The following is a 25,000-nucleotide window of genomic DNA, read 5'->3' as shown; positions in this document are numbered from 1 at the left end:
TCCGAGAGAGAGGGGGGTGAAAGAGAGATGAGACAGAGATGCTCTGGGGTGAGAGAGAGAGGGATTGGAGAAAGATTGAGTGTGAGAGATTGATTGAGGAAGACAGGGTGCATGAGAGGGAGAGAGATGGATAGATGGAGGAAGGGAGAGTGTGATTGAAGAGGAGAATAAGACTGAATGGTTAAGCTAAATGGATACTGTGTGTTGCTGTGTGTTGCCGTTTGTGTTACTCTGTGTGTGTTACTCTGTGTGTGTTACTCTGTGTGTGTTACTCTGTGTGTGTTACTCTGTGTGTGTTACTCTGTGTGTGTTACTCTGTGTTGGGGAAAGATTTTTTTATTTATTTAATCATAAGCATTTAGACCAAGGTCATTGTCTGTCTGTCTGGCTGTCACCCTGGCTGGCTGGCTGGCTGGCTGTGTGTGTGTGTGTGTGTGTGTGTGTGTGTGTGTGTGTGTGCTCAATGAGCAGTGTCTCTATCAACTCAATTAACCATGAGGACATTGAGTCCCACATGATACTTTACAGCCAATTACAGAGAATGATATTATTAACAGCACTCTTTGCCCACAGCAATGTTGGTTTTAATTGTGGGTTTCTTTTGGCCTTTGTCGAGATGGGATGGAGTTGAGGTGTGCTCAAGTCTGTGTGTGTGTCTGTACCTGAACCTCTGTTTGTGCATGAGGAAAATATAATTATTCCTCTAGGGGGCAGTGTGACACCAGTTCTGATAGTCTCTCCCCTCCCTCTTCCTCTTCTCCCCTCCCTCTTCCTCTTCTCGTCTCCCTCTTCCTCTTCTTGTCTCCCTCTTCCTCCTCTTTCCTCCCACCTCCCTCTTGGTCTTCCTCCTCTCCCTTCCCCTCCCTCTCTCTCCATCTCTCCCCAGGAGCGTGATGCATTCCTGCCGTTAGCTGAAAGTGCCAGTAAGATTTATTTTGTCATAACAGACCTCTCTAGGATCAACAACATGTACCGTTTCAGCCTGGCCTCCTTCCTACGTCTGTTTCAGAGAGCACTGCAGAGCAAGAAGGTAACTGACGCACACACACACACACACACACACACACACACACACACACACACACACAGAGGGACGTTAATCCTGTGTTTGCAGTGTCCCCAGCCAGACGGAGAGGAAGGGTTCAGCTGTGTTGACATTCTCTCCTAACCTTCTCCAGCCCCTCTGAGCTCCCTATATCTCCTCCCATCAGACCTCCCATAAGACCCCTCTCCTTTCCTCCCATCAGACCCCTCTCCTTTCCTCCCATCAGACCCCTCTCCTTTCCTCCCATCAGACCCCTCTCCTTTCCTCCCATCAGACCCCTCTCCTTTCCTCCCATCAGACCCCTCTCCTTTCCTCCCATCAGACCCCTTTCCTTCCTCCCATCAGACCCCTCTCCTTCCTCCCATCAGACCCCTCTTCTTTCCTCCTCATCAGACCCCTCTCCTTTCCTCTCATCAGACCCCTCTCCTTTCCTCCCATCAGACCCCTCTTCTTTCCTCCCATCAGACCCCTCTCCTGTCCTCCCATCAGACCCCTCTCCTGTCCTCCCATCAGACCCCTCTCCTGTCCTCCCATCAGACCCCTCTCCTGTCCTCCCATCAGACCCCTCTCCTTTCCTCCCATCAGACCCCCCTCTCCTCCCATCAGACCCCTCTCCTGTCCTCCCATCAGACCCCTCTCCTTTCCTCCCATCAGACCCCTCTCCTTTCCTCCCATCAGACCCCTCTCCTTTCCTCCCATCAGACCCCTCTCCTTTCCTCCCATCAGACGCCTCTCCTTTCCTCCCCTCAGACCCCTTTCCTCCCATCAGACCCCTTTCCTCCCATCAGACCCCTCTCCTTTCCTCCTATCAGACCCCTCTCCTTTCCTCCTATCAGACCCCTCTCCTTTCCTCCCATCAGACCCCTCTCCTGTCCTCCCATCAGACCCCTCTCCTGTCCTCCCATCAGACCCCTCTCCTGTCCTCCCATCAGACCCCTCTCCTGTCCTCCCATCAGACCCTCTCCTTTCCTCCCATCAGACCCCTCTCCTTTCCTCCCATCAGACCCCTCTCCTTTCCTCCCATCAGACCCCTCTCCTTTCCTCCCATCAGACCCCTCTCCTTTCCTCCCATCAGACCCCTTTCCTGTCCTCCCATCAGACCCCTCTCCTGTCCTCCCATCAGACCCCTCTCCTTTCCTCTCATCAGACCCCTCTCCTTTCCTCTCATCAGACCCCTCTCCTTTCCTCCCATCAGACCCTTTCCTCCCATCAGACCCCTCTCCTGTCCTCCCATCAGACCCCTCTCCTGTCCTCCCATCAGACCCCTCTCCTGTCCTCCCATCAGACCCCTCTCCTTTCCTCCCATCAGACCCCTCTCCTTTCCTCCCATCAGACCCCTCTCCTTTCCTCCCATCAGACCCCTCTCCTTTCCTCCCATCAGACCCCTCTCCTTTCCTCCCATCAGACCCCTCTCCTTTCCTCCCATCTGACCCCTCTCCTGTCCTCCCATCAGACCCCTCTACTCTCCTCCCATCAGACCCCTCTCCTCTCCTCCCATCAGACCCTCTCCTCCCATCAGAACCCTCTCCTCCCATCAGACCCCTCTCCTCCCATCAGACTCCCCTCACCTCCCATCAGACTCCCCTCACCTCCCATCAGACCCCCTCTCCTCCCATCAGACCCCTCTCTCCTCCCATCAGACTCCTCTCACCTCCCATCAGACTCCCCTCACCTCCCATCAGACCCCTCTCCTCCCATCAGACTCCCCTCACCTCCCATCAGACCCCTCTCCTCCCATCAGACTCCCCTCACCTCCCATCAGACTCCCCTCACCTCCCATCAGACTCCTCTCTCCTCCCATCAGACTCCCCTCACCTCCCATCAGACTCCCCTCACCTCCCATCAGACTCCCCTCACCTCCCATCAGACTCCCCTCACCTCCCATCAGACTCCTCTCTCCTCCCATCAGACTCCCCTCACCTCCCATCAGACCCCTCTCCTCCCATCAGACTCCCCTCACCTCCCATCAGACTCCCCTCACCTCCCATCAGACTCCCCTCACCTCCCATCAGACCTCTTTCTCCTCCCATCAGACTCCCCTCACCTCCCATCAGACTCTCTCACCTCCCATCAGACCTCTTTCTCCTCCCATCAGACTCCCCTCACCTCCCATCAGACTCTCTCTCTCCTCCCATCAGACTCCTCTCTCCTCCCATCAGACTCTCTCTCCTCCCATCAGACCTCTCTCACCTCCCATCAGACTCCCCTCACCTCCCATCAGACTCTCTCTCCTCCCATCAGACCTCTCTCATCTCCCATCAGACCTCTCTCTCCTCCCATCAGACTCCCCTCTCCTCCCATCAGACTCCCCTCACCTCCCATCAGACTCCCCTCACCTCCCATCAGACCTCTCTCACCTCCCATCAGACCTCTCTCATCTCCCATCAGACTCCCCTCACCTCCCATCAGACTCCCCTCACCTCCCATCAGACCTCTCTCACCTCCCATCAGACCTCTCTCACCTCCCATCAGACTCCCCTCACCTCCCATCAGCTCTCTCTCCTCCCATCAGACTCTCTCATCTCCCATCAGACTCTCTCTCCTCCCATCAGACTCCCTCTCCTCCCATCAGACTCCCCTCACCTCCCATCAGACTCCCCTCACCTCCCATCAGACCTCTCTCACCTCCCATCAGACCTCTCTCATCTCCCATCAGACTCCCCTCACCTCCCATCAGACCCTTTCCTCCCATCAGACCCCTCTCTCCTCCCATCAGACCCCTCTCCTGTCCTCCCATCAGACCCCTCTCCTTTCCTCCCATCAGACCCCCTCCTTTCCTCCCATCAGACCCCTCTCTTTCCTCCCATCAGACCCCTCTCCTTTCCTCCCATCAGACTCTCCTTTCCTCCCATCAGACCCCTCTCCTTTCCTCCCATCAGACCCCTCTCCTTTCCTCCCATCAGACCCCTCTCCCTCCTCCCATCAGACCTCTCTCTCCTCCCATCAGACCCCTCTCCTCTCCTCCCATCAGACCCCCTCTCTCTCCTCCCATCAGACTCCCCTCTCCTCCCATCAGACCCCTCTCCTCCCATCAGACTCCCCTCACCTCCCATCAGACTCCCCTCACCTCCCATCAGACCGCTCTCTCCTCCCATCAGACCCCTCTCTCCTCCCATCAGACTCCTCTCACCTCCCATCAGACTCCCCTCACCTCCCATCAGACCCCTCTCCTCCCATCAGACTCCCCTCACCTCCCATCAGACCCCTCTCCTCCCATCAGACTCCCCTCACCTCCCATCAGACTCCCTCACCTCCCATCAGACTCCTCTCTCCTCCCATCAGACTCCCCTCACCTCCCATCAGACTCCCCTCACCTCCCATCAGACTCCCTCACCTCCCATCAGACTCCTCTCTCCTCCCATCAGACTCCCTCACCTCCCATCAGACCCCTCTCCTCCCATCAGACTCCCCTCACCTCCCATCAGACTCCCCTCACCTCCCATCAGACTCCCCTCACCTCCCATCAGACCTCTCTCTCCTCCCATCAGACTCCCCTCACCTCCCATCAGACCTCTCTCACCTCCCATCAGACCTCTCTCTCCTCCCATCAGACTCCCCTCACCTCCCATCAGACCTCTCTCTCCTCCCATCAGACTCCTCTCTCCTCTCATCAGACCTCTCTCTCCTCCCATCAGACCTCTCTCACCTCCCATCATACTCCCCTCACCTCCCATCAGCTCTCTCTCCTCCCATCAGACCTCTCTCATCTCCCATCAGACCTCTCTCTCCTCCCATCAGACTCCCCTCTCCTCCCATCAGACTCCCCTCACCTCCCATCAGACTCCCCTCACCTCCCATCAGACCTCTCTCACCTCCCATCAGACCTCTCTCCTCCCATCAGACTCCCCTCACCTCCCATCAGACTCCCTCACCTCCCATCAGACCTCTCTCACCTCCCATCAGACCTCTCTCACCTCCCATCAGACTCCCCTCACCTCCCATCAGCTCTCTCTCCTCCCATCAGACCTCTCTCATCTCCCATCAGACCTCTCTCTCCTCCCATCAGACTCCCCTCTCCTCCCATCAGACTCCCCTCACCTCCCATCAGACTCCCTCACCTCCCATCAGACCTCTCTCACCTCCCATCAGACCTCTCTCATCTCCCATCAGACTCCCTCACCTCCCATCAGACTCCCCTCACCTCCCATCAGACTCCTCTCACCTCCCATCAGACTCCTCTCTCCTCCCATCAGACTCCCCTCACCTCCCATCAGACTCCCCTCACCTCCCATCAGACTCCCCTCACCTCCCATCAGACTCCTCTCTCCTCCCATCAGACTCCCCTCACCTCCCATCAGACTCCCCTCACCTCCCATCAGACTCCCCTCACCTCCCATCAGACTCCCCTCACCTCCCATCAGACTCCTCTCTCCTCCCATCAGACTCCCCTCTCCTCCCATCAGACTCTCTCCTCCCATCAGACTCCTCTCTCCTCCCATCAGACCTCTCTCTCCTCCCATCAGACCTCTCTCACCTCCCATCAGACTCCCCTCACCTCCCATCAGACCTCTCTCTCCTCCCATCAGACCCCTCTCTCCTCCCATCAGACTCCTCTCTCCTCCCATCAGACTCCTCTCTCCTCCCATCAGACTCCCCTCTCCTCCCATCAGACTCCCTCTCCTCCCATCAGACTCCCTCTCCTCCCATCAGACTCCCTCTCCTCCCATCAGACTCCCTCTCCTCCCATCAGACTCCCCTCTCCTCCCATCAGACTCCCCTCTCCTCCCATCGGACTCCCTCTCCTCCCATCAGACTCCCCTCTCCTCCCATCAGACTCCCCTCTCCTCCCATCAGACTCCCCTCTCCTCCCATCAGACTCCCTCTCCTCCCATCAGACTCCCCTCTCCTCCCATCAGACTCCCCTCTCCTCCCATCAGACTCCCCTCTCCTCCCATCAGACTCCCCTCTCCTCCCATCAGACTCCCTCTCCTCCCATCAGATCCTTTCACCTCCCATCAGACTCCCATCAGACTCCCCTCACCTCCCATCAGACCCCCCACCTCCCATCAGACCTCTCTCACCTCCCATCAGACCTCTCTCACCTCCCATCAGACCTCTCTCTCCTCCCATCAGACCTCTCTCACCTCCCATCAGACCTCTCTCTCCTCCCATCAGACCTCTCTCTCCTCCCATCAGACTCCCCTCTCCTCCCATCAGACTCCCCTCTCCTCCCATCAGACTCCCTAACCTCCCATCAGACTCCCCTCTCCTCCCATCAGACTCCCCTCTCCTCCCATCAGACTCCCTCTCCTCCCATCAGACTCCCCTCTCCTCCCATCAGACTCCCCTCTCCTCCCATCAGACTCCTCTCACCTCCCATCAGACTCCCTCTCTCCTCCCATCAGACTCCTCTCACCTCCCATCAGACTCCCCTCACCTCCCATCAGACTCCCCTCACCTCCCATCAGACTCCCCTCTCCTCCCATCAGACTCCCTCTCCTCCCATCAGACTCCCTCACCTCCCATCAGACTCCCCTCTCCTCCCATCAGACTCCCCTCACCTCCCATCAGACCCTCTCACCTCCCATCAGACCCCTCTCTCCTCCCATCAGACCGCTCTCTCCTCCCATCAGACTCCCCTCTCCTCCCATCAGACTCCTCTCCTCCCATCAGACTCCCCTCACCTCCCATCAGACTCCCTCACCTCCCATCAGACGCTCTCTCTTCCCATCAGACCTCTCTCACCTCCCATCAGACCTCTCTCACCTCCCATCAGACCTCTCTCACCTCCCATCAGACTCCTCTCACCTCCCATCAGACTCCTCTCACCTCCCATCAGACTCCCCTCACCTCCCATCAGACTCCCCTCTCCTCCCATCAGACTCCCCTCACCTCCCATCAGACCGCTCTCTCCTCCCATCAGACCTCTCTCACCTCCCATCAGACCTCTCTCACCTCCCATCAGACCTCTCTCACCTCCCATCAGACCTCTCTCACCTCCCATCAGACCTCTCTCACCTCCCATCAGACCTCTCTCACCTCCCATCAGACCTCTCTCACCTCCCATCAGACTCCCCTCTCCTCCCATCAGACTCCTCTAACCTCCCATCAGACTCCCCTCTCCTCCCATCAGACTCCCTCTCCTCCCATCAGACTCCTCTCTCCTCCCATCAGACTCCCCTCACCTCCCATCAGACTCCCCTCACCTCCCATCAGACTCCCCTCACCTCCCATCAGACCCTTCTCTCCTCCCATCAGACCTCTCTCTCCTCCCATCAGACCGCTCTCTCTTCCCATCAGACTCCCCTCTCCTCCCATCAGACTCCTCTCACCTCCCATCAGACTCCCCTCACCTCCCATCAGACCTCTCTCTCCTCCCATCAGACTCCCCTCTCCTCCCATCAGACTCCTCTCACCTCCCATCAGACTCCTCTCACCTCCCATCAGACTCCCCTCACCTCCCATCAGACTCTCCTCTCCTCCCATCAGACTCCCCTCTCCTCCCATCAGACTCCTCTCACCTCCCATCAGACTCCCCTCACCTCCCATCAGACTCTCTCTCCTCCCATCAGACCTCTCTCTCCTCCCATCAGACCTCTCTCTCCTCCCATCAGACTCCCCTCACCTCCCATCAGACTCCCCTCTCCTCCCATCAGACTCCTCTCACCTCCCATCAGACTCCCCTCTCCTCCCATCAGACCCTCTCTCCTCCCATCAGACCCCTCTCTCCTCCCATCAGACCCTCTCTCCTCCCATCAGACTCTCTCTCTCCTCCCATCAGACTCCCTCTCCTCCCATCAGACTCTCTCTCCTCCCATCAGACTCCTCTCTCCTCTCATCAGACCTCTCTCTCCTCCCATCAGACCTCTCACCTCCCATCACCTCCCATCAGACTCCCCTCACCTCCCATCAGACTCTCTCTCCTCCCATCAGACCTCTCTCTCCTCCCATCAGACTCCTCTCTCCTCCCATCAGACTCCCCTCACCTCCCATCAGACTCCCTCACCTCCCATCAGACTCCCCTCACCTCCCATCAGACCCTTCTCTCCTCCCATCAGACCTCTCTCTCCTCCCATCAGACCTCTCTCTCCTCCCATCAGACTCCCCTCTCCTCCCATCAGACTCCTCTCACCTCCCATCAGACTCCCCTCTCCTCCCATCAGACCTCTCTCTCCTCCCATCAGACCCTCTCCTCCCATCAGACTCCTCTCACCTCCCATCAGACTCCTCTCTCTCCTCCCATCAGACTCCCCTCACCTCCCATCAGACCTCTCTCTCCTCCCATCAGACTCCCCTCTCCTCCCATCAGACTCCTCTCACCTCCCATCAGACTCCCCTCACCTCCCATCAGACTCTCTCTCCTCCCATCAGACCTCTCTCTCCTCCCATCAGACCCTCTCTCCTCCCATCAGACTCCCCTCTCCTCCCATCAGACTCCCTCTCCTCCCATCAGACTCCCTCACCTCCCATCAGACTCCCTCCTCCCATCAGACTCTCTCTCTCCTCCCATCTCTCTCCTCCCATCAGACTCTCTCTCCTCCCATCAGACCTCTCTCTCCTCCCATCAGACCCTCTCTCCTCCCATCAGACCTCTCTCTCCTCCCATCAGACCCTCTCTCCTCCCATCAGACCTCTCTCTCCTCCCATCAGACCTCTCTCTCCTCCCATCAGACTCCCTCTCCTCCCATCAGACTCTCTCTCCTCCCATCAGACCTCTCTCTCCTCCCATCAGACTCTCTCTCCTCCCATCAGACTCCCCTCTCCTCCCATCAGACCTCTCTCCTCCCATCAGACCTCTCTCTCCTCCCATCAGACTCCCCTCACCTCCCATCAGACCTCTCTCACCTCCCATCAGACCTCCTCTCCTCCCATCAGACTCCCCTCTCCTCCCATCAGACCTCTCTCTCCTCCCATCAGACTCTCTCTCCTCCCATCAGACCTCTCTCTCCTCCCATCAGACCTCCCACCTCCCATCAGACTCCCTCTCCTCCCATCAGACTCTCTCTCCTCCCATCAGACCTCTCTCACCTCCCATCAGACCTCTCTCTCCTCCCATCAGACTCCCCTCTCCTCCCATCAGACTCCTCACCTCCCATCAGACCCTCTCCTCCCATCAGACTCTCTCACCTCCCATCAGACTCTCTCTCCTCCCATCAGACCTCTCTCACCTCCCATCAGACCTCTCTCTCCTCCCATCAGACCTCTCCTCTCCTCCCATCAGACCTCTCTCTCCTCCCATCAGACTCCCCTCTCCTCCCATCAGACCCTCTCCTCCCATCAGACTCCCCTCACCTCCCATCAGACTCTCCCTCTCCTCCCATCAGACTCCCCTCTCCTCCCATCAGACTCCCCTCTCTCCCATCAGACTCCCCCTCCTCCCATCAGACTCCCTCTCCTCCCATCAGACTCCCTCTCCTCCCATCAGACTCCCCTCTCCTCCCATCAGACCTCTCTCCTCCCATCAGACTCCCTCTCTCCTCCCATCAGACTCTCTCTCTCCTCCCATCAGACCCTCTCACCTCCCATCAGACCTCTCTCTCCTCCCATCAGACCTCTCTCTCCTCCCATCAGACTCTCTCTCCTCCCATCAGACCTCTCTCCTCCCATCAGACCTCTCTCTCCTCCCATCAGACCTCTCTCTCCTCCCATCAGACCTCTCTCTCCTCCCATCAGACTCCTCTCCTCCCATCAGACTCTCTCTCCTCCCATCAGACCCCTCTCTCCTCCCATCAGACTCCCCTCTCCTCCCATCAGACTCCTCTCCTCCCATCAGACCTCTCTCTCCTCCCATCAGACTCCCCTCTCCTCCCATCAGACTCCCCTCTCCTCCCATCAGACTCCCTCTCCTCCCATCAGACCTCTCTCTCCTCCCTCAGACCCTCTCTCCTCCCATCAGACTCCTCTCTCCTCCCATCAGACTCCCCTCTCCTCCCATCAGACTCCTCTCCTCCCATCAGACTCCCTCTCTCCTCCCATCCTCTCTCTCCTCCCATCAGACCCCTCTCTCCTCCCATCAGACTCCTCTCTCCTCCCATCAGACTCCCCTCTCCTCCCATCAGACTCCCTCCTCCCATCAGACCTCTCTCTCCTCCCATCAGACCTCTCTCTCCTCCCATCAGACTCTCTCTCCTCCCATCAGACCTCTCTCCTCCTCCCATCAGACTCTCTCTCCTCCCATCAGACTCTCTCCTCCCATCAGACTCCTCTCCTCCCATCAGACCTCTCTCTCCTCCCATCAGACTCCCTCTCTCCTCCCATCAGACCTCTCTCTCCTCCCATCAGACTCTCCACCTCCCATCAGACCTCTCTCCCTCCCATCAGACCTCTCTCTCCTCCCATCAGACCTCTCTCTCCTCCCATCAGACTCTCTCTCCTCCCATCAGACTCCCTCTCACCTCCCATCAGACCTCTCTCTCCTCCCATCAGACCTCTCTCTCTCCCATCCTCCCATCAGACCTCTCTCTCCTCCCATCAGACCCCTCTCTCCTCCCATCAGACCTCTCTCTCCTCCCATCAGACCTCTCTCTCCTCCCATCAGACTCCCTCTCCTCCCATCAGACCTCCCATCAGACCTCCCATCAGACTCTCTCTCCTCCCATCAGACCTCTCTCTCCTCCCATCAGACTCTCTCTCCTCCCATCAGACCTCTCTCTCCTCCCATCAGACCCCTCTCCTCCCATCAGACTCCCTCTCTCCTCCCATCAGACCTCCCATCAGACCTCTCTCTCCTCCCATCAGACTCCTCTCCTCCCATCAGACCTCTCTCTCCTCCCATCAGACTCCTCTCCTCCCATCTCCTCCTCCCATCAGACTCTCTCTCCTCCCATCAGACTCCTCTCTCCTCCCATCAGACTCTCTCTCCTCCCATCAGACCTCCTCTCCTCCCATCAGACTCCCTCTCCCATCAGACCTCCCATCAGACCTCCTCTCCTCCCATCAGACTCTCTCTCCTCCCATCAGACTCCCTCTCCTCCCATCTCCTCCCATCAGACTCCCTCTCTCCTCCCATCAGACCTCTCTCTCCTCCCATCAGACCTCTCTCACCTCCCATCAGACCTCTCTCTCCTCCCATCAGACCTCTCTCTCCTCCCATCAGACTCTCTCCTCCCATCAGACTCTCTCTCCTCCCATCAGACTCTCTCTCCTCCCATCAGACCTCTCTCACCTCCCATCAGACCTCTCTCTCCTCCCATCAGACCTCTCTCTCCTCCCATCAGACCTCTCTCTCCTCCCATCAGACCTCTCTCTCCTCCCATCAGACCTCTCTCTCCTCCCATCAGACCTCCCATCAGACCTCTCTCTCCTCCCATCAGACCTCTCTCTCCTCCCATCAGACCTCTCTCTCCTCCCATCAGACTCACCTCCCATCAGACCTCTCTCTCCCATCAGACCTCTCTCTCTCCTCCCATCAGACTCCCTCTCCTCCCATCAGACTCTCTCTCCTCCCATCAGACTCTCCCTCTCCTCCCATCAGACTCCTCTCTCCTCCCATCAGACCTCTCTCCTCCCATCAGACCCCTCTCCTCCCATCAGACTCTCTCTCCTCCCATCAGACCTCTCTCCTCCCTCTCTCTCCTCCCATCAGACTCTCCTCCCATCAGACCTCTCCTCCCATCAGACTCTCTCTCCTCCCATCAGACCTCTCCCATCTCCTCCTCCCATCAGACTCTCTCTCTCCTCCCATCAGACTCCCCTCACCTCCCATCAGACTCCTCCTCCCATCAGACTCCCATCCTCTCTCTCCTCCCATCAGACTCCTCTCTCCTCCCATCAGACCTCCCATCAGACTCCCTCTCCTCCCATCAGACCTCTCTCTCCTCCCATCAGACCTCTCTCCTCCCATCTCTCTCCTCCCATCAGACTCTCTCTCCTCCCATCAGACCTCCCTCTCCTCCCATCAGACTCCCCTCTCCTCCCATCAGACCTCTCTCTCCTCCCATCAGACCTCTCTCCTCCCATCAGACTCCCCATCAGACCTCTCTCCTCCCATCAGACTCTCTCCTCCCATCCCTCCTCCCATCAGACTCCCTCTCTCTCCTCCCATCAGACTCTCTCTCCTCCCATCAGACCTCTCTCTCCTCCCATCAGACTCTCTCTCCTCCCATCAGACCTCTCTCCTCCATCAGACCTCTCCTCCCATCAGACTCCTCTCTCCTCCCATCAGACCTCTCTCCTCCCATCAGACTCCCTCTCACCTCCCATCAGACTCTCTCTCCTCCCATCAGACCTCTCTCACCTCCCATCAGACTCCTCTCTCCTCCCATCAGACCTCTCTCTCCTCCCATCAGACCTCTCTCTCTCCTCCCATCAGACCTCTCCCATCAGACCTCTCTCCTCCCATCAGACTCCTCCTCTCCCATCTCCCCTCACCTCCCATCAGACTCTCCTCTCCCATCAGACCTCTCTCCTCCCATCAGACCTCTCTCACCTCCCATCAGACTCCCCTCACCTCCCATCAGACCTCTCTCCTCCCATCAGACCTCTCTCACCTCCCATCAGACCTCTCTCACCTCCCATCAGACTCCTCTCTCCTCCCATCAGACCTCTCTCACCTCCCATCAGACTCTCTCTCTCCTCCCATCAGACTCTCTCTCCTCCCATCAGACTCTCTCTCCTCCCATCAGACCTCTCTCTCTCTCCTCCCATCAGACCTCTCTCTCCTCCCATCAGACTCTCTCCTCCCATCAGACCTCTCTCACCTCCCATCAGACTCCTCTCTCCTCCCATCAGACCTCCCATCAGACTCTCTCTCCTCCCATCAGACCTCTCTCACCTCCCATCAGACTCCTCTCTCCCCATCAGACCTCTCTCACCTCCCATCAGACCTCTCTCACCTCCCATCAGACCTCTCTCCTCCCATCAGACCTCTCCCTCCCATCAGACTCCTCTCTCCTCCCATCAGACCTCTCTCACCTCCCATCAGACCCTCTCCTCCCATCAGACCTCTCTCACCTCCCATCAGACTCCCTCTCTCCTCCCATCAGACCTCTCTCACCTCCCATCAGACCTCTCTCACCTCCCATCAGACTCCTCTCCTCCCATCAGACCTCTCTCTCCTCCCATCAGACCTCTCTCCTCCCATCAGACCTCTCTCACCTCCCATCAGACCTCTCTCCTCCCATCAGACCTCTCTCACCTCCCATCAGACCTCTCTCACCTCCCATCAGACTCCTCTCTCCTCCCATCAGACCTCTCTCACCTCCCATCAGACCCTCTCTCCTCCCATCAGACCCTCCCTCCCATCAGACCTCTCTCTCCTCTCATCAGACTCTCTCTCCTCCCATCAGACCTCTCTCACCTCCCATCAGACCTCTCTCTCCTCCCATCAGACCTCTCTCACCTCCCATCAGACTCCTCTCTCCTCCCATCAGACCTCTCTCTCCTCTCATCAGACCTCTCTCCTCCCATCAGACCTCTCTCACCTCCCATCAGACTCCTCTCTCCTCCCATCAGACTCTCTCTCCTCCCATCAGACCTCTCTCCTCCCATCAGACCTCTCTCACCTCCCATCAGACCTCTCTCACCTCCCATCAGACCTCTCTCTCCTCTCATCAGACCTCTCTCCTCTCATCAGACCTCTCTCCTCCCATCAGACCTCTCTCTCCTCCCATCAGACCTCTCTCTCCTCCCATCAGACTCTCTCTCCTCCCATCAGACTCTCTCTCCTCTCATCAGACCTCTCTCCTCCCATCAGACCTCTCTCACCTCCCATCAGACCTCTCTCACCTCCCATCAGACCTCTCTCTCCTCTCATCAGACCTCTCTCCTCTCATCAGACCTCTCTCCTCCCATCAGACCTCTCTCACCTCCCATCAGACCTCTCTCTCCTCCCATCAGACCTCTCTCCTCTCATCAGACCTCTCTCCTCCCATCAGACCTCTCTCTCCTCCCATCAGACTCCTCTCTCCTCCCATCAGACCCCTCTCTCCTCCCATCAGACCTCTCTCTCCTCCCATCAGACCTCTCTCCTCCCATCAGACCTCTCTCACCTCCCATCAGACTCCTCTCTCCTCCCATCAGACCTCTCTCACCTCCCATCAGACTCCTCTCTCCTCCCATCAGACCTCTCTCTCCTCTCATCAGACCTCTCTCCTCCCATCAGACCTCTCTCACCTCCCATCAGACTCCTCTCTCCTCCCATCAGACCTCTCTCTCCTCTCATCAGACCTCTCTCCTCCCATCAGACCTCTCTCACCTCCCATCAGACCTCTCTCACCTCCCATCAGACCTCTCTCACCTCCCATCAGACCTCTCTCTCCTTTTTATTTTTTATTTTTATTTTACCTTTATTTAACCAGGTAGGCAAGTTGAGAACAAGTTCTCATTTACAATTGCGACCTGGCCAAGATAAAGCAAAGCAGTTCGACAGATACAACGACACAGAGTTACACATGGAGTAAAACAAACATACAGTCAATAATACAGTAGAAAAGGTCTATATACAATGTGATTAAATGAGGTGAGAAGGGAGGTAAAGGCAAAAAAGGCCATGGTGGCAAAGTAAATACAATATAGCAAGTAAAACACTGGAATGGTAGTTTTGCAATGGAAGAATGTGCAAAGTAGAAATAAAAATAATGGGGTGCAAAGGAGCAAAATAAATAAATAAATAAAAATTAAATACAGTTGGGAAAGAGGTAGTTGTTTGGGCTAAATTATAGGTGGGCTATGTACAGGTGCAGTAATCTGTGAGCTGCTCTGACAGTTGGTGCTTAAAGCTAGTGAGGGAGATAAGTGTTTCCAGTTTCAGAGATTTTTGTAGTTCGTTCCAGTCATTGGCAGCAGAGAACTGGAAGGAGAGGCGGCCAAAGAAAGAATTGGTTTTGGGGGTGACTAGAGAGATATACCTGCTGGAGCGTGTGCTACAGGTGGGAGATGCTATGGTGACCAGCGAGCTGAGATATGGGGGGACTTTACCTAGCAGGGTCTTGTAGATGACATGGAGCCAGTGGGTTTGGCGACGAGTATGAAGCGAGGGCCAACCAACGAGAGCGTACAGGTCGCAATGGTGGGTAGTGTATGGGGCTTTGGTGATAAAACGGATTGCACTGTGATAGACTGCATCCAATTTGTTGAGTAGGGTATTGGAGGCTATTTTGTAAATGACATCGCCAAAGTCGAGGACTGGTAGGATGGTCAGTTTTACAAGGGTATGTTTGGCAGCATGAGTGAAGGATGCTTTGTTGCGAAATAGGAAGCCAATTCTAGATTTAACTTTGGATTGGAGATGTTTGATATGGGTCTGGAAGGAGAGTTTACAGTCTAACCAGACACCTAAGTATTTGTAGTTGTCCACGTATTCTAAGTCAGAGCCGTCCAGAGTAGTGATGTTGGACAGGCTGGTAGGTGCAGGTAGCGATCGGTTGAAGAGCATGCATTTAGTTTTACTTGTATTTAAGAGCAATTGGAGGCCACGGAAGGAGAGTTGTATGGCATTGAAGCTTGCCTGGAGGGTTGTTAACACAGTGTCCAAAGAAGGGCCGGAAGTATACAGAATGGTGTCGTCTGCGTAGAGGTGGATCAGGGATTCACCAGCAGCAAGAGCGACCTCATTGATGTATACAGAGAAGAGAGTCGGTCCAAGAATTGAACCCTGTGGCACCCCCATAGAGACTGCCAGAGGTCCGGACAGCAGACCCTCCGATTTGACACACTGAACTCTATCAGAGAAGTAGTTGGTGAACCAGGCGAGGCAATTATTTGAGAAACCAAGGCTGTCGAGTCTGCCGATGAGGATGTGGTGATTGACAGAGTCGAAAGCCTTGGCCAGATCAATGAATACGGCTGCACAGTAATGTTTCTTATCGATGGCGGTTAAGATATCGTTTAGGACCTTGAGCGTGGCTGAGGTGCACCCATGACCAGCTCTGAAACCAGATTGTACAGCAGAGAAGGTACAGTGAGATTCGAAATGGTCGGTAATCTGTTTGTTGACTTGGCTTTCGAAGACTTTAGAAAGGCAGGGTAGGATAGATATAGGTCTGTAGCAGTTTGGGTCAAGAGTGTCCCCCCCTTTGAAGAGGGGGATGACCGCAGCTGCTTTCCAATCTTTGGGAATCTCAGACGACACGAAAGAGAGGTTGAACAGGCTAGTAATAGGGGTGGCAACAATTTCGGCAGATAATTTTAGAAAGAAAGGGTCCAGATTGTCTAGCCCGGCTGATTTGTAGGGGTCCAGATTTTGCAGCTCTTTCAGAACATCAGCTGAATGGATTTGGGAGAAGGAGAAATGGGGAAGGCTTGGGCGAGTTGCTGTTGGGGGTGCAGTGCTGTTGTCCGGGGTAGGAGTAGCCAGGTGGAAAGCATGGCCAGCCGTAGAAAAATGCTTATTGAAATTCTCAATTATGGTGGATTTATCATTGGTGACAGTGTTTCCTATCTTCAGTGCAGTGGGCAGCTGGGAGGAGGTGTTCTTATTCTCCATGGACTTTACAGTGTCCCAGAACTTTTTGAGTTAGTGTTGCAGGAAGCAAATTTCTGCTTGAAAAAGCTAGCCTTGGCTTTTCTAACTGCCTGTGTATAATGGTTTCTAGCTTCCCTGAACAGCTGCATATCACGGGGCTGTTCGATGCTAATGCAGAACGCCATAGGATGTTTTTGTGTTGGTTAAGGGCAGTCAGGTCTGGGGAGAACCAAGGGCTATATCTGTTCCTGGTTCTAAATTTCTTGAATGGGGCATGTTTATTTAAGATGGTTAGGAAGGCATTTAAAAAAAATATCCAGGCATCCTCTACTGACGGGATGAGATCCTCTCATCAGACCTCTCTCTCCTCTCATCAGACCTCTCTCTCCTCCCATCAGACTCCCCTCTCCTCCCATCAGACTCCCCTCTCCTCCCATCAGACTCCCCTCTCCTCCCATCAGACTCCCCTCTCCTCCCATCAGACCTCTCTCTCCTCTCATCAGACCTCTCTCTCCTCCCATCAGACCTCTCTCTCCTCCCATCAGACTCCCCTCTCCTCCCATCAGACTCCCCTCTACTCCCATCAGACTCCGCTCTCCTCCCATCAGACTCCCCTCTCCTCCCATCAGACCTCTCTCTCCTCCCATCAGACTCCCCTCTCCTCCCATCAGACTCCCCTCTCCTCCCATCAGACTCCCCTCTCCTCCCATCAGACCTCTCTCTCCTCCCATCAGACCTCTCTCTCCTCCCATCAGACCTCTCTCTCCTCTCATCAGACCTCTCTCTCCTCCCATCAGACCTCTCTCTCCTCCCATCAGACCTCTCTCACCTCCCATCAGACCTCTCTCTCCTCCCATCAGACTCCCCTCTCCTCCCATCAGACCTCTCTCTCCTCCCATCGGACTCCCCTCTCCTCCCATCGGACTCCCCTCTCCTCCCATCGGACTCCCCTCTCCTCCCATCGGACTCCCCTCTCCTCCCATCGGACTCCCCTCTCCTCCCATCGGACTCCCATCTCCTCCCATCAGACTCCCCTCACCTCCCATCAGACCCCCCACCTCCCATCAGACCGCTCTCACCTCCCATCAGACCGCTCTCACCTCCCATCAGACCTCTCTCTCCTCCCATCAGACCTCTCTCTCCCTCCCACTCCCCTCTCCTCCCTCCCCTCTCCTCCCATCAGACTCCCCTCTCCTCCCATCAGACTCCTCTCTCCTCCCATCAGACTCCCCTCTCCTCCCATCAGACTCCCTCTCCTCCCATCAGACTCCCCTCTCCTCCCATCAGACTCCCCTCTCCTCCCATCAGACTCCCCTCTCCTCCCATCAGACTCCCCTCACCTCCCATCAGACCTCTCTCTCTCCTCCCATCAGACCTCTCTCTCCTCCCATCAGACCTCTCTCACCTCCCATCAGACCTCTCTCTCCTCCCATCAGACCTCTCTCTCCTCCCATCAGACTCCTCTCACCTCCCATCAGACTCCCCTCACCTCCCCATCAGACCTCTCTCCTCTCCCATCAGACCTCTCTCACCTCCCATCAGACCTCTCTCTCCTCCCATCAGACCTCTCTCTCCTCCCATCAGACTCCTCTCTCCTCCCATCAGAATCCCCTCACCTCCCATCAGACTCTCTCTCCTTCCATCAGACTCTCTCTCCTCCCATCACTCTCTCTCCTCCCATCAGACTCTCTCTCCTCCCATCAGACTCCCCTCACCTCCCATCAGAATCCCCTCTCCTCCCATCAGACTCCCCTCTCCTCCCATCAGACTCCCCTCACCTCCCATCAGAATCCCCTCTCCTCCCATCAGACTCCCTCTCCTCCCATCAGACTCCCCTCACCTCCCATCAGAATCCCCTCTCCTCCCATCAGAATCCCCTCACCTCCCATCAGACCGCTCTCTCCTCCCATCAGACCTCTCTCTCCTCCCATCAGACCTCTCTCACCTCCCATCAGACCTCTCTCTCCTCCCATCAGACCTCTCTCTCCTCCCATCAGACCCCTCTCACCTCCCATCAGACTCCCCTCACCTCCCATCAGACCTCTCTCTCCTCCCATCAGACCTCTCTCACCTCCCATCAGACCTCTCTCTCCTCCCATCAGACCTCTCTCTCCTCCCATCAGACCTCTCTCTCCTCCCATCAGACCTCTCTCTCCTCCCATCAGACTCCTCTCTCCTCCCATCAGACTCCCCTCACCTCCCATCAGACCTCTCTCTCCTCCCATCAGACCTCTCTCCTCCCATCAGACTCCTCTCTCTCCTCCCATCAGACTCCCCTCTCCTCCCAATCAGACTCCCCTCACCTCCCATCAGACCTCTCTCCTCCCATCAGACTCCTCTCTCCTCCCATCAGCTCTCTCTCTCCTCCCATCAGACCTCTCTCTCCTCTCATCAGACCTCTCTCACCTCCCATCAGACCTCTCTCTCCTCCCATCAGACCTCTCTCTCCTCCCATCAGACCTCTCTCTCCTCCCATCAGACCTCTCTCTCCTCCCATCAGACCTCTCTCTCCTCCCATCAGACCTCTCTCTCCTCCCATCAGACTCCTCTCTCCTCTCATCAGACCTCTCTCACCTCCCATCAGACCTCTTTCTCCTCCCATCAGACTCCCCTCACCTCCCATCAGACCTCTCTCTCCTCCCATCAGACTCCTCTCTCCTCTCATCAGACCTCTCTCTCCTCCCATCAGACCTCTCTCACCTCCCATCATACTCCCCTCACCTCCCATCAGCCCTCTTTCCTCCCATCAGACCTCTCTCACCTCCCATCAGACCTCTCTCTCCTCCCATCAGACTCCTCTCTCCTCCCATCAGACTCTTCTCTCCTCCCATCAGACTCCTCTCACCTCCCATCAGACCTCTCTCCTCCCATCAGACTCCTCTCTCTCCTCCCAATCAGACTCCCCTCTCCTCCCAATCAGACTCTCCTCTCCTCCCATCAGACCTCTCTCTCCTCCCATCAGACCTCTCTCCTCCTCATCAGACCTCTCTCCTCCCATCAGACCTCTCTCACCTCCCATCAGACCTCTCTCTCCTCTCATCAGACCTCTCTCCTCTCATCAGACCTCTCTCCTCCCATCAGACCTCTCTCTCCTCTCATCAGACCTCTCTCCTCCCATCAGACCTCTCTCTCCTCCATCAGACCTCTCTCCTCTCATCAGACCTCTCTCCTCCCATCAGACCTCTCTCACCTCCCATCAGACTCTCTCTCCTCCCATCAGACCTCTCTCACCTCCCATCAGACTCCTCTCTCCTCCCATCAGACCTCTCTCTCCTCTCATCAGACCTCTCTCCTCCCATCAGACCTCTCTCACCTCCCATCAGACTCCTCTCTCCTCCCATCAGACCTCTCTCTCCTCTCATCAGACCTCTCTCCTCCCATCAGACCTCTCTCACCTCCCATCAGACCTCTCTCACCTCCCATCAGACCTCTCTCACCTCCCATCAGACCTCTCTCTCCTTTTTATTTTTATTTTTATTTTACCTTTATTTAACCAGGTAGGCAAGTTGAGAACAAGTTCTCATTTACAATTGCGACCTGGCCAAGATAAAGCAAAGCAGTTCGACAGATACAACGACACAGAGTTACACATGGAGTAAAACAAACATACAGTCAATAATACAGTAGAAAAGGTCTATATACAATGTGATTAAATGAGGTGAGAAGGGAGGTAAAGGCAAAAAAGGCCATGGTGGCAAAGTAAATACAATATAGCAAGTAAAACACTGGAATGGTAGTTTTGCAATGGAAGAATGTGCAAAGTAGAAATAAAAATAATGGGGTGCAAAGGAGCAAAATAAATAAATAAATAAAAATTAAATACAGTTGGGAAAGAGGTAGTTGTTTGGGCTAAATTATAGGTGGGCTATGTACAGGTGCAGTAATCTGTGAGCTGCTCTGACAGTTGGTGCTTAAAGCTAGTGAGGGAGATAAGTGTTTCCAGTTTCAGAGATTTTTGTAGTTCGTTCCAGTCATTGGCAGCAGAGAACTGGAAGGAGAGGCGGCCAAAGAAAGAATTGGTTTTGGGGGTGACTAGAGAGATATACCTGCTGGAGCGTGTGCTACAGGTGGGAGATGCTATGGTGACCAGCGAGCTGAGATAAGGGGGACTTTACCTAGCAGGGTCTTGTAGATGACATGGAGCCAGTGGGTTTGGCGACGAGTATGAAGCGAGGGCCAACCAACGAGAGCGTACAGGTCGCAATGGTGGGTAGTGTATGGGGCTTTGGTGATAAAACAGATTGCACTGTGATAGACTGCATCCAATTTGTTGAGTAGGGTATTGGAGGCTATTTTGTAAATGACATCGCCAAAGTCGAGGACTGGTAGGATGGTCAGTTTTACAAGGGTATGTTTGGCAGCATGAGTGAAGGATGCTTTGTTGCGAAATAGGAAGCCAATTCTAGATTTAACTTTGGATTGGAGATGTTTGATATGGGTCTGGAAGGAGAGTTTACAGTCTAACCAGACACCTAAGTATTTGTAGTTGTCCACGTATTCTAAGTCAGAGCCGTCCAGAGTAGTGATGTTGGACAGGCTGGTAGGTGCAGGTAGCGATCGGTTGAAGAGCATGCATTTAGTTTTACTTGTATTTAAGAGCAATTGGAGGCCACGGAAGGAGAGTTGTATGGCATTGAAGCTTGCCTGGAGGGTTGTTAACACAGTGTCCAAAGAAGGGCCGGAAGTATACAGAATGGTGTCGTCCCGTCAGAGGTGGATCAGGGATTCACCAGCAGCAAGAGCGACCTCATTGATGTATACAGAGAAGAGAGTCGGTCCTCCTCCCATTGAACCCTGTGGCACCCCCATAGAGACTGCCAGAGGTCCGGACAGCAGACCCTCCGATTTGACACACTGAACTCTATCAGAGAAGTAGTTGGTGAACCAGGCGAGGCAATTATTTGAGAAACCAAGGCTGTCGAGTCTGCCGATGAGGATGTGGTGATTGACAGAGTCGAAAGCCTTGGCCAGATCAATGAATACGGCTGCACAGTAATGTTTCTTATCGATGGCGGTTAAGATATCGTTTAGACCTTGAGCGTGGCTGAGGTGCACCCATGACCAGCTCTGAAACCAGATTGTACAGCAGAAGGTACAGTGAGATTCGAAATGGTCGGTAATCTGTTTGTTGACTTGGCTTTGAAGACTTTAGAAAGGCAGGGTAGGATAGATATAGGTCTGTAGCAGTTTGGGTCAAGAGTGTCCCCCCTTTGAAGAGGGGGATGACCGCAGCTGCTTTCCAATCTTTGGGAATCTCAGACCTCACCATCAGAGGTTGAACAGGCTAGTAATAGGGGTGGCAACAATTTCGGCAGATAATTTTAGAAAGAAAGGGTCCAGATTGTCAGCCCGGCTGATTTGTAGGGGTCCAGATTTTGCAGCTCTTTCAGAACATCAGCTGAATGGATTTGGGAGAAGGAGAAATGGGGAAGGCTGGGCGAGTTGCTGTTGGGGGTGCAGTGCTGTTGTCCGGGGTAGGAGTAGCCAGGTGGAAAGCATGGCCAGCCGTAGAAAAATGCTTATTGAAATTCTCAATTATGGTGGATTTATCATTGGTGACAGTGTTTCCTATCTTCAGTGCAGTGGGCAGCTGGGAGGAGGTGTTCTTATTCTCCATGGACTTTACAGTGTCCCAGAACTTTTTGAGTTAGTGTTGCAGGAAGCAAATTTCTGCTTGAAAGAGCTAGCCTTGGCTTTTCTAACTGCCTGTGTATAATGGTTTCTAGCTTCCCTGAACAGCTGCATATCACGGGGCTGTTCGATCTAATGCAGAACGCCATAGGATGTTTTTGTGTTGGTTCAGGGCAGTCAGGTCTGGGGAGAACCAAGGGCTATATCTGTTCCTGGTTCTAAATTTCTTGAATGGGGCATGTTTATTTAAGATGGTTAGGAAGGCATTTAAAAAAAATATCCAGGCATCCTCTACTGACGGGATGAGATCCTCTCATCAGACCTCTCTCTCCTCTCATCAGACTCTCTCTCCTCCCATCAGACTCCCTCTCCTCCCATCAGACTCCCTCTCCTCCCATCAGACTCCTCTCCTCCCATCAGACTCCCCTCTCCTCCCATCAGACTCCCTCCTCTCATCAGACCTCTCTCTCCTCCCATCAGACCTCTCTCTCCTCCCATCAGACTCCCCTCTCCTCCCATCAGACTCCCCTCTACTCCCATCAGACTCCTCTCTCCTCCCATCAGACTCCCCTCTCCTCCCATCAGACTCCCTCTCCTCCCATCAGACTCCCCTCTCCTCCCATCAGACTCCCCTCTCCTCCCATCAGACTCCCTCTCCTCCCATCAGACTCCTCTCCTCCCATCAGACCTCCTCTCCTCCCATCAGACCTCTCTCTCCTCTCATCAGACCTCTCTCTCCTCCCATCAGACCTCTCTCTCCTCCCATCAGACCTCTCTCACCTCCCATCAGACTCTCTCACCTCCCATCAGACTCCCCTCACCTCCCATCAGACCTCTCTCTCCTCCCATCAGACTCCCCTCTCCTCCCATCAGACCCCTCTCCTCCCATCAGACTCCCCTCTCCTCCCATCGGACTCCCCTCTCCTCCCATCGGACTCCCCTCTCCTCCCATCAGACTCCCATCTCCTCCCATCAGACTCCCCTCACCTCCCATCAGACCCCCTCCTCCCATCAGACCGCTCTCACCTCCCATCAGACTCTCTCTCACCTCCCATCAGACCTCTCTCTCCTCCCATCAGACCTCTCTCTCCTCCCATCAGACTCCCCTCTCCTCCCATCAGACTCCCCTCTCCTCCCATCAGACTCCTCTCTCCTCCCATCAGACTCCCCTCTCCTCCCATCAGACTCCCCTCTCCTCCCATCAGACTCCCCTCTCCTCCCATCAGACTCCCCTCTCCTCCCATCAGACTCCCCTCTCCTCCCATCAGACTCCCCTCTCCTCCCATCAGACTCCCCTCACCTCCCATCAGACCTCTCTCTCCTCCCATCAGACCTCTCTCTCCTCCCATCAGACCTCTCTCACCTCCCATCAGACCTCTCTCTCCTCCCATCAGACCTCTCTCTCCTCCCATCAGACTCTCTCTCACCTCCCATCAGACTCCCCTCACCTCCCATCAGACCTCTCTCTCCTCCCATCAGACCTCTCTCACCTCCCATCAGACCTCCTCTCCTCCCATCAGACCTCTCTCTCCTCCCATCAGACTCCCTCTCTCCTCCCATCAGACTCCCCTCACCTCCCATCAGACTCTCTCTCCTCCCATCAGACTCTCTCTCCTCCCATCACTCTCTCTCCTCCCATCAGACTCTCTCTCCTCCCATCAGACTCCTCTCACCTCCCATCAGAATCCCCTCTCCTCCCATCAGACTCCCCTCTCCTCCCATCAGACTCCCCTCACCTCCCATCAGACCCCCTCCTCCCATCAGACTCCCCTCTCCTCCCATCAGACTCCCCTCACCTCCCATCAGACCCCTCTCCTCCCATCAGACCTCCTCTCCTCCCATCAGACCCTCTCTCCTCCCATCAGACCTCTCTCTCCTCCCATCAGACCTCTCTCCTCCCATCAGACCTCTCTCTCTCCTCCCATCAGACTCCTCTCCTCCCATCAGACTCTCTCTCCTCCCATCAGACTCTCTCTCCCATCAGACTCTCTCTCCTCCCATCAGACTCCCCTCTCACCTCCCATCAGACCTCTCTCACCTCCCATCAGACCTCCTCTCTCCTCCCATCAGACCCTCTCTCCTCCCATCAGACTCCCTCACCTCCTCCCATCAGACTCCTCTCTCCTCCCATCAGACTCCCCTCCTCCCATCAGACCTCTCTCTCCTCCCATCAGACCTCTCTCTCCTCCCATCAGACTCCTCTCTCTCCTCCCATCAGACTCTCTCTCCTCCCATCAGACTCCCTCTCCTCCCATCAGACTCCTCTCTCCTCCCATCAGACTCCTCTCTCCCATCAGACTCCTCTCTCCTCCCATCAGACCTCTCTCCTCCCATCAGACCTCTCTCACCTCCCATCAGACCTCTCTCTCCTCCCATCAGACTCCTCTCTCTCCTCCCATCAGACTCCTCTCTCTCCTCCCATCAGACTCTCTCTCCTCCCATCAGACTCCCCTCTCCTCCCATCAGACTCTCTCTCCCTCCCATCAGACTCCCCTCTCTCCTCCCATCAGACCTCTCTCACCTCCCATCAGACCTCTCTCTCCTCCCATCAGACCTCTCACCTCCCTCAGACCTCTCTCACCTCCCATCAGACTCCCCTCTCTCCTCCCATCAGACTCCCTCTCCCATCAGACTCTCTCACCTCCCATCAGACCTCTCTCTCCTCCCATCAGACCTCTCTCTCCTCCCATCAGACTCTCTCTCCTCCCATCAGACTCCCTCTCCTCCCATCAGACTCCCTCTCTCTCCCATCAGACTCTCCCTCTCCTCCCCATCAGACTCTCTCTCACCTCCCATCAGACCTCTCTCCTCCCATCAGACTCCTCTCTCTCCTCCCATCAGACTCCCCTCTCCTCCCATCAGACTCTCTCCTCCCATCAGACCTCTCTCACCTCCCATCAGACTCCTCTCTCCTCCCATCAGACCTCTCTCTCCTCCCATCAGACTCCTCTCTCACCTCCCATCAGACCTCTCTCACCTCC

The 25,000-nt window shown here is 55.3% G+C and overlaps 1 protein-coding gene across 1 annotated transcript in view; it reads left to right on the top strand.

The window, feature by feature from the left end:
- Nucleotides 1-25,000, top strand: part of LOC112267480 (cytoplasmic dynein 2 heavy chain 1) — a 313,178-nt gene that overhangs the window by 127,926 nt on the left and 160,252 nt on the right. Inside the window, exon 71 of the mRNA XM_042297612.1 lies at nucleotides 887-1,030. Coding sequence (XP_042153546.1) covers nucleotides 887-1,030 — 144 coding nt within the window. The remainder of the gene's footprint in view (nucleotides 1-886; nucleotides 1,031-25,000) is intronic.

Source organism: Oncorhynchus tshawytscha, linkage group LG14, assembly GCF_018296145.1.
Source record: "Oncorhynchus tshawytscha isolate Ot180627B linkage group LG14, Otsh_v2.0, whole genome shotgun sequence".
Lineage (NCBI taxonomy): Eukaryota > Metazoa > Chordata > Actinopteri > Salmoniformes > Salmonidae > Oncorhynchus > Oncorhynchus tshawytscha.
Note: the sequence above shows the minus strand (reverse complement) of the source record. Positions and strands in the feature narration are given on the sequence as shown.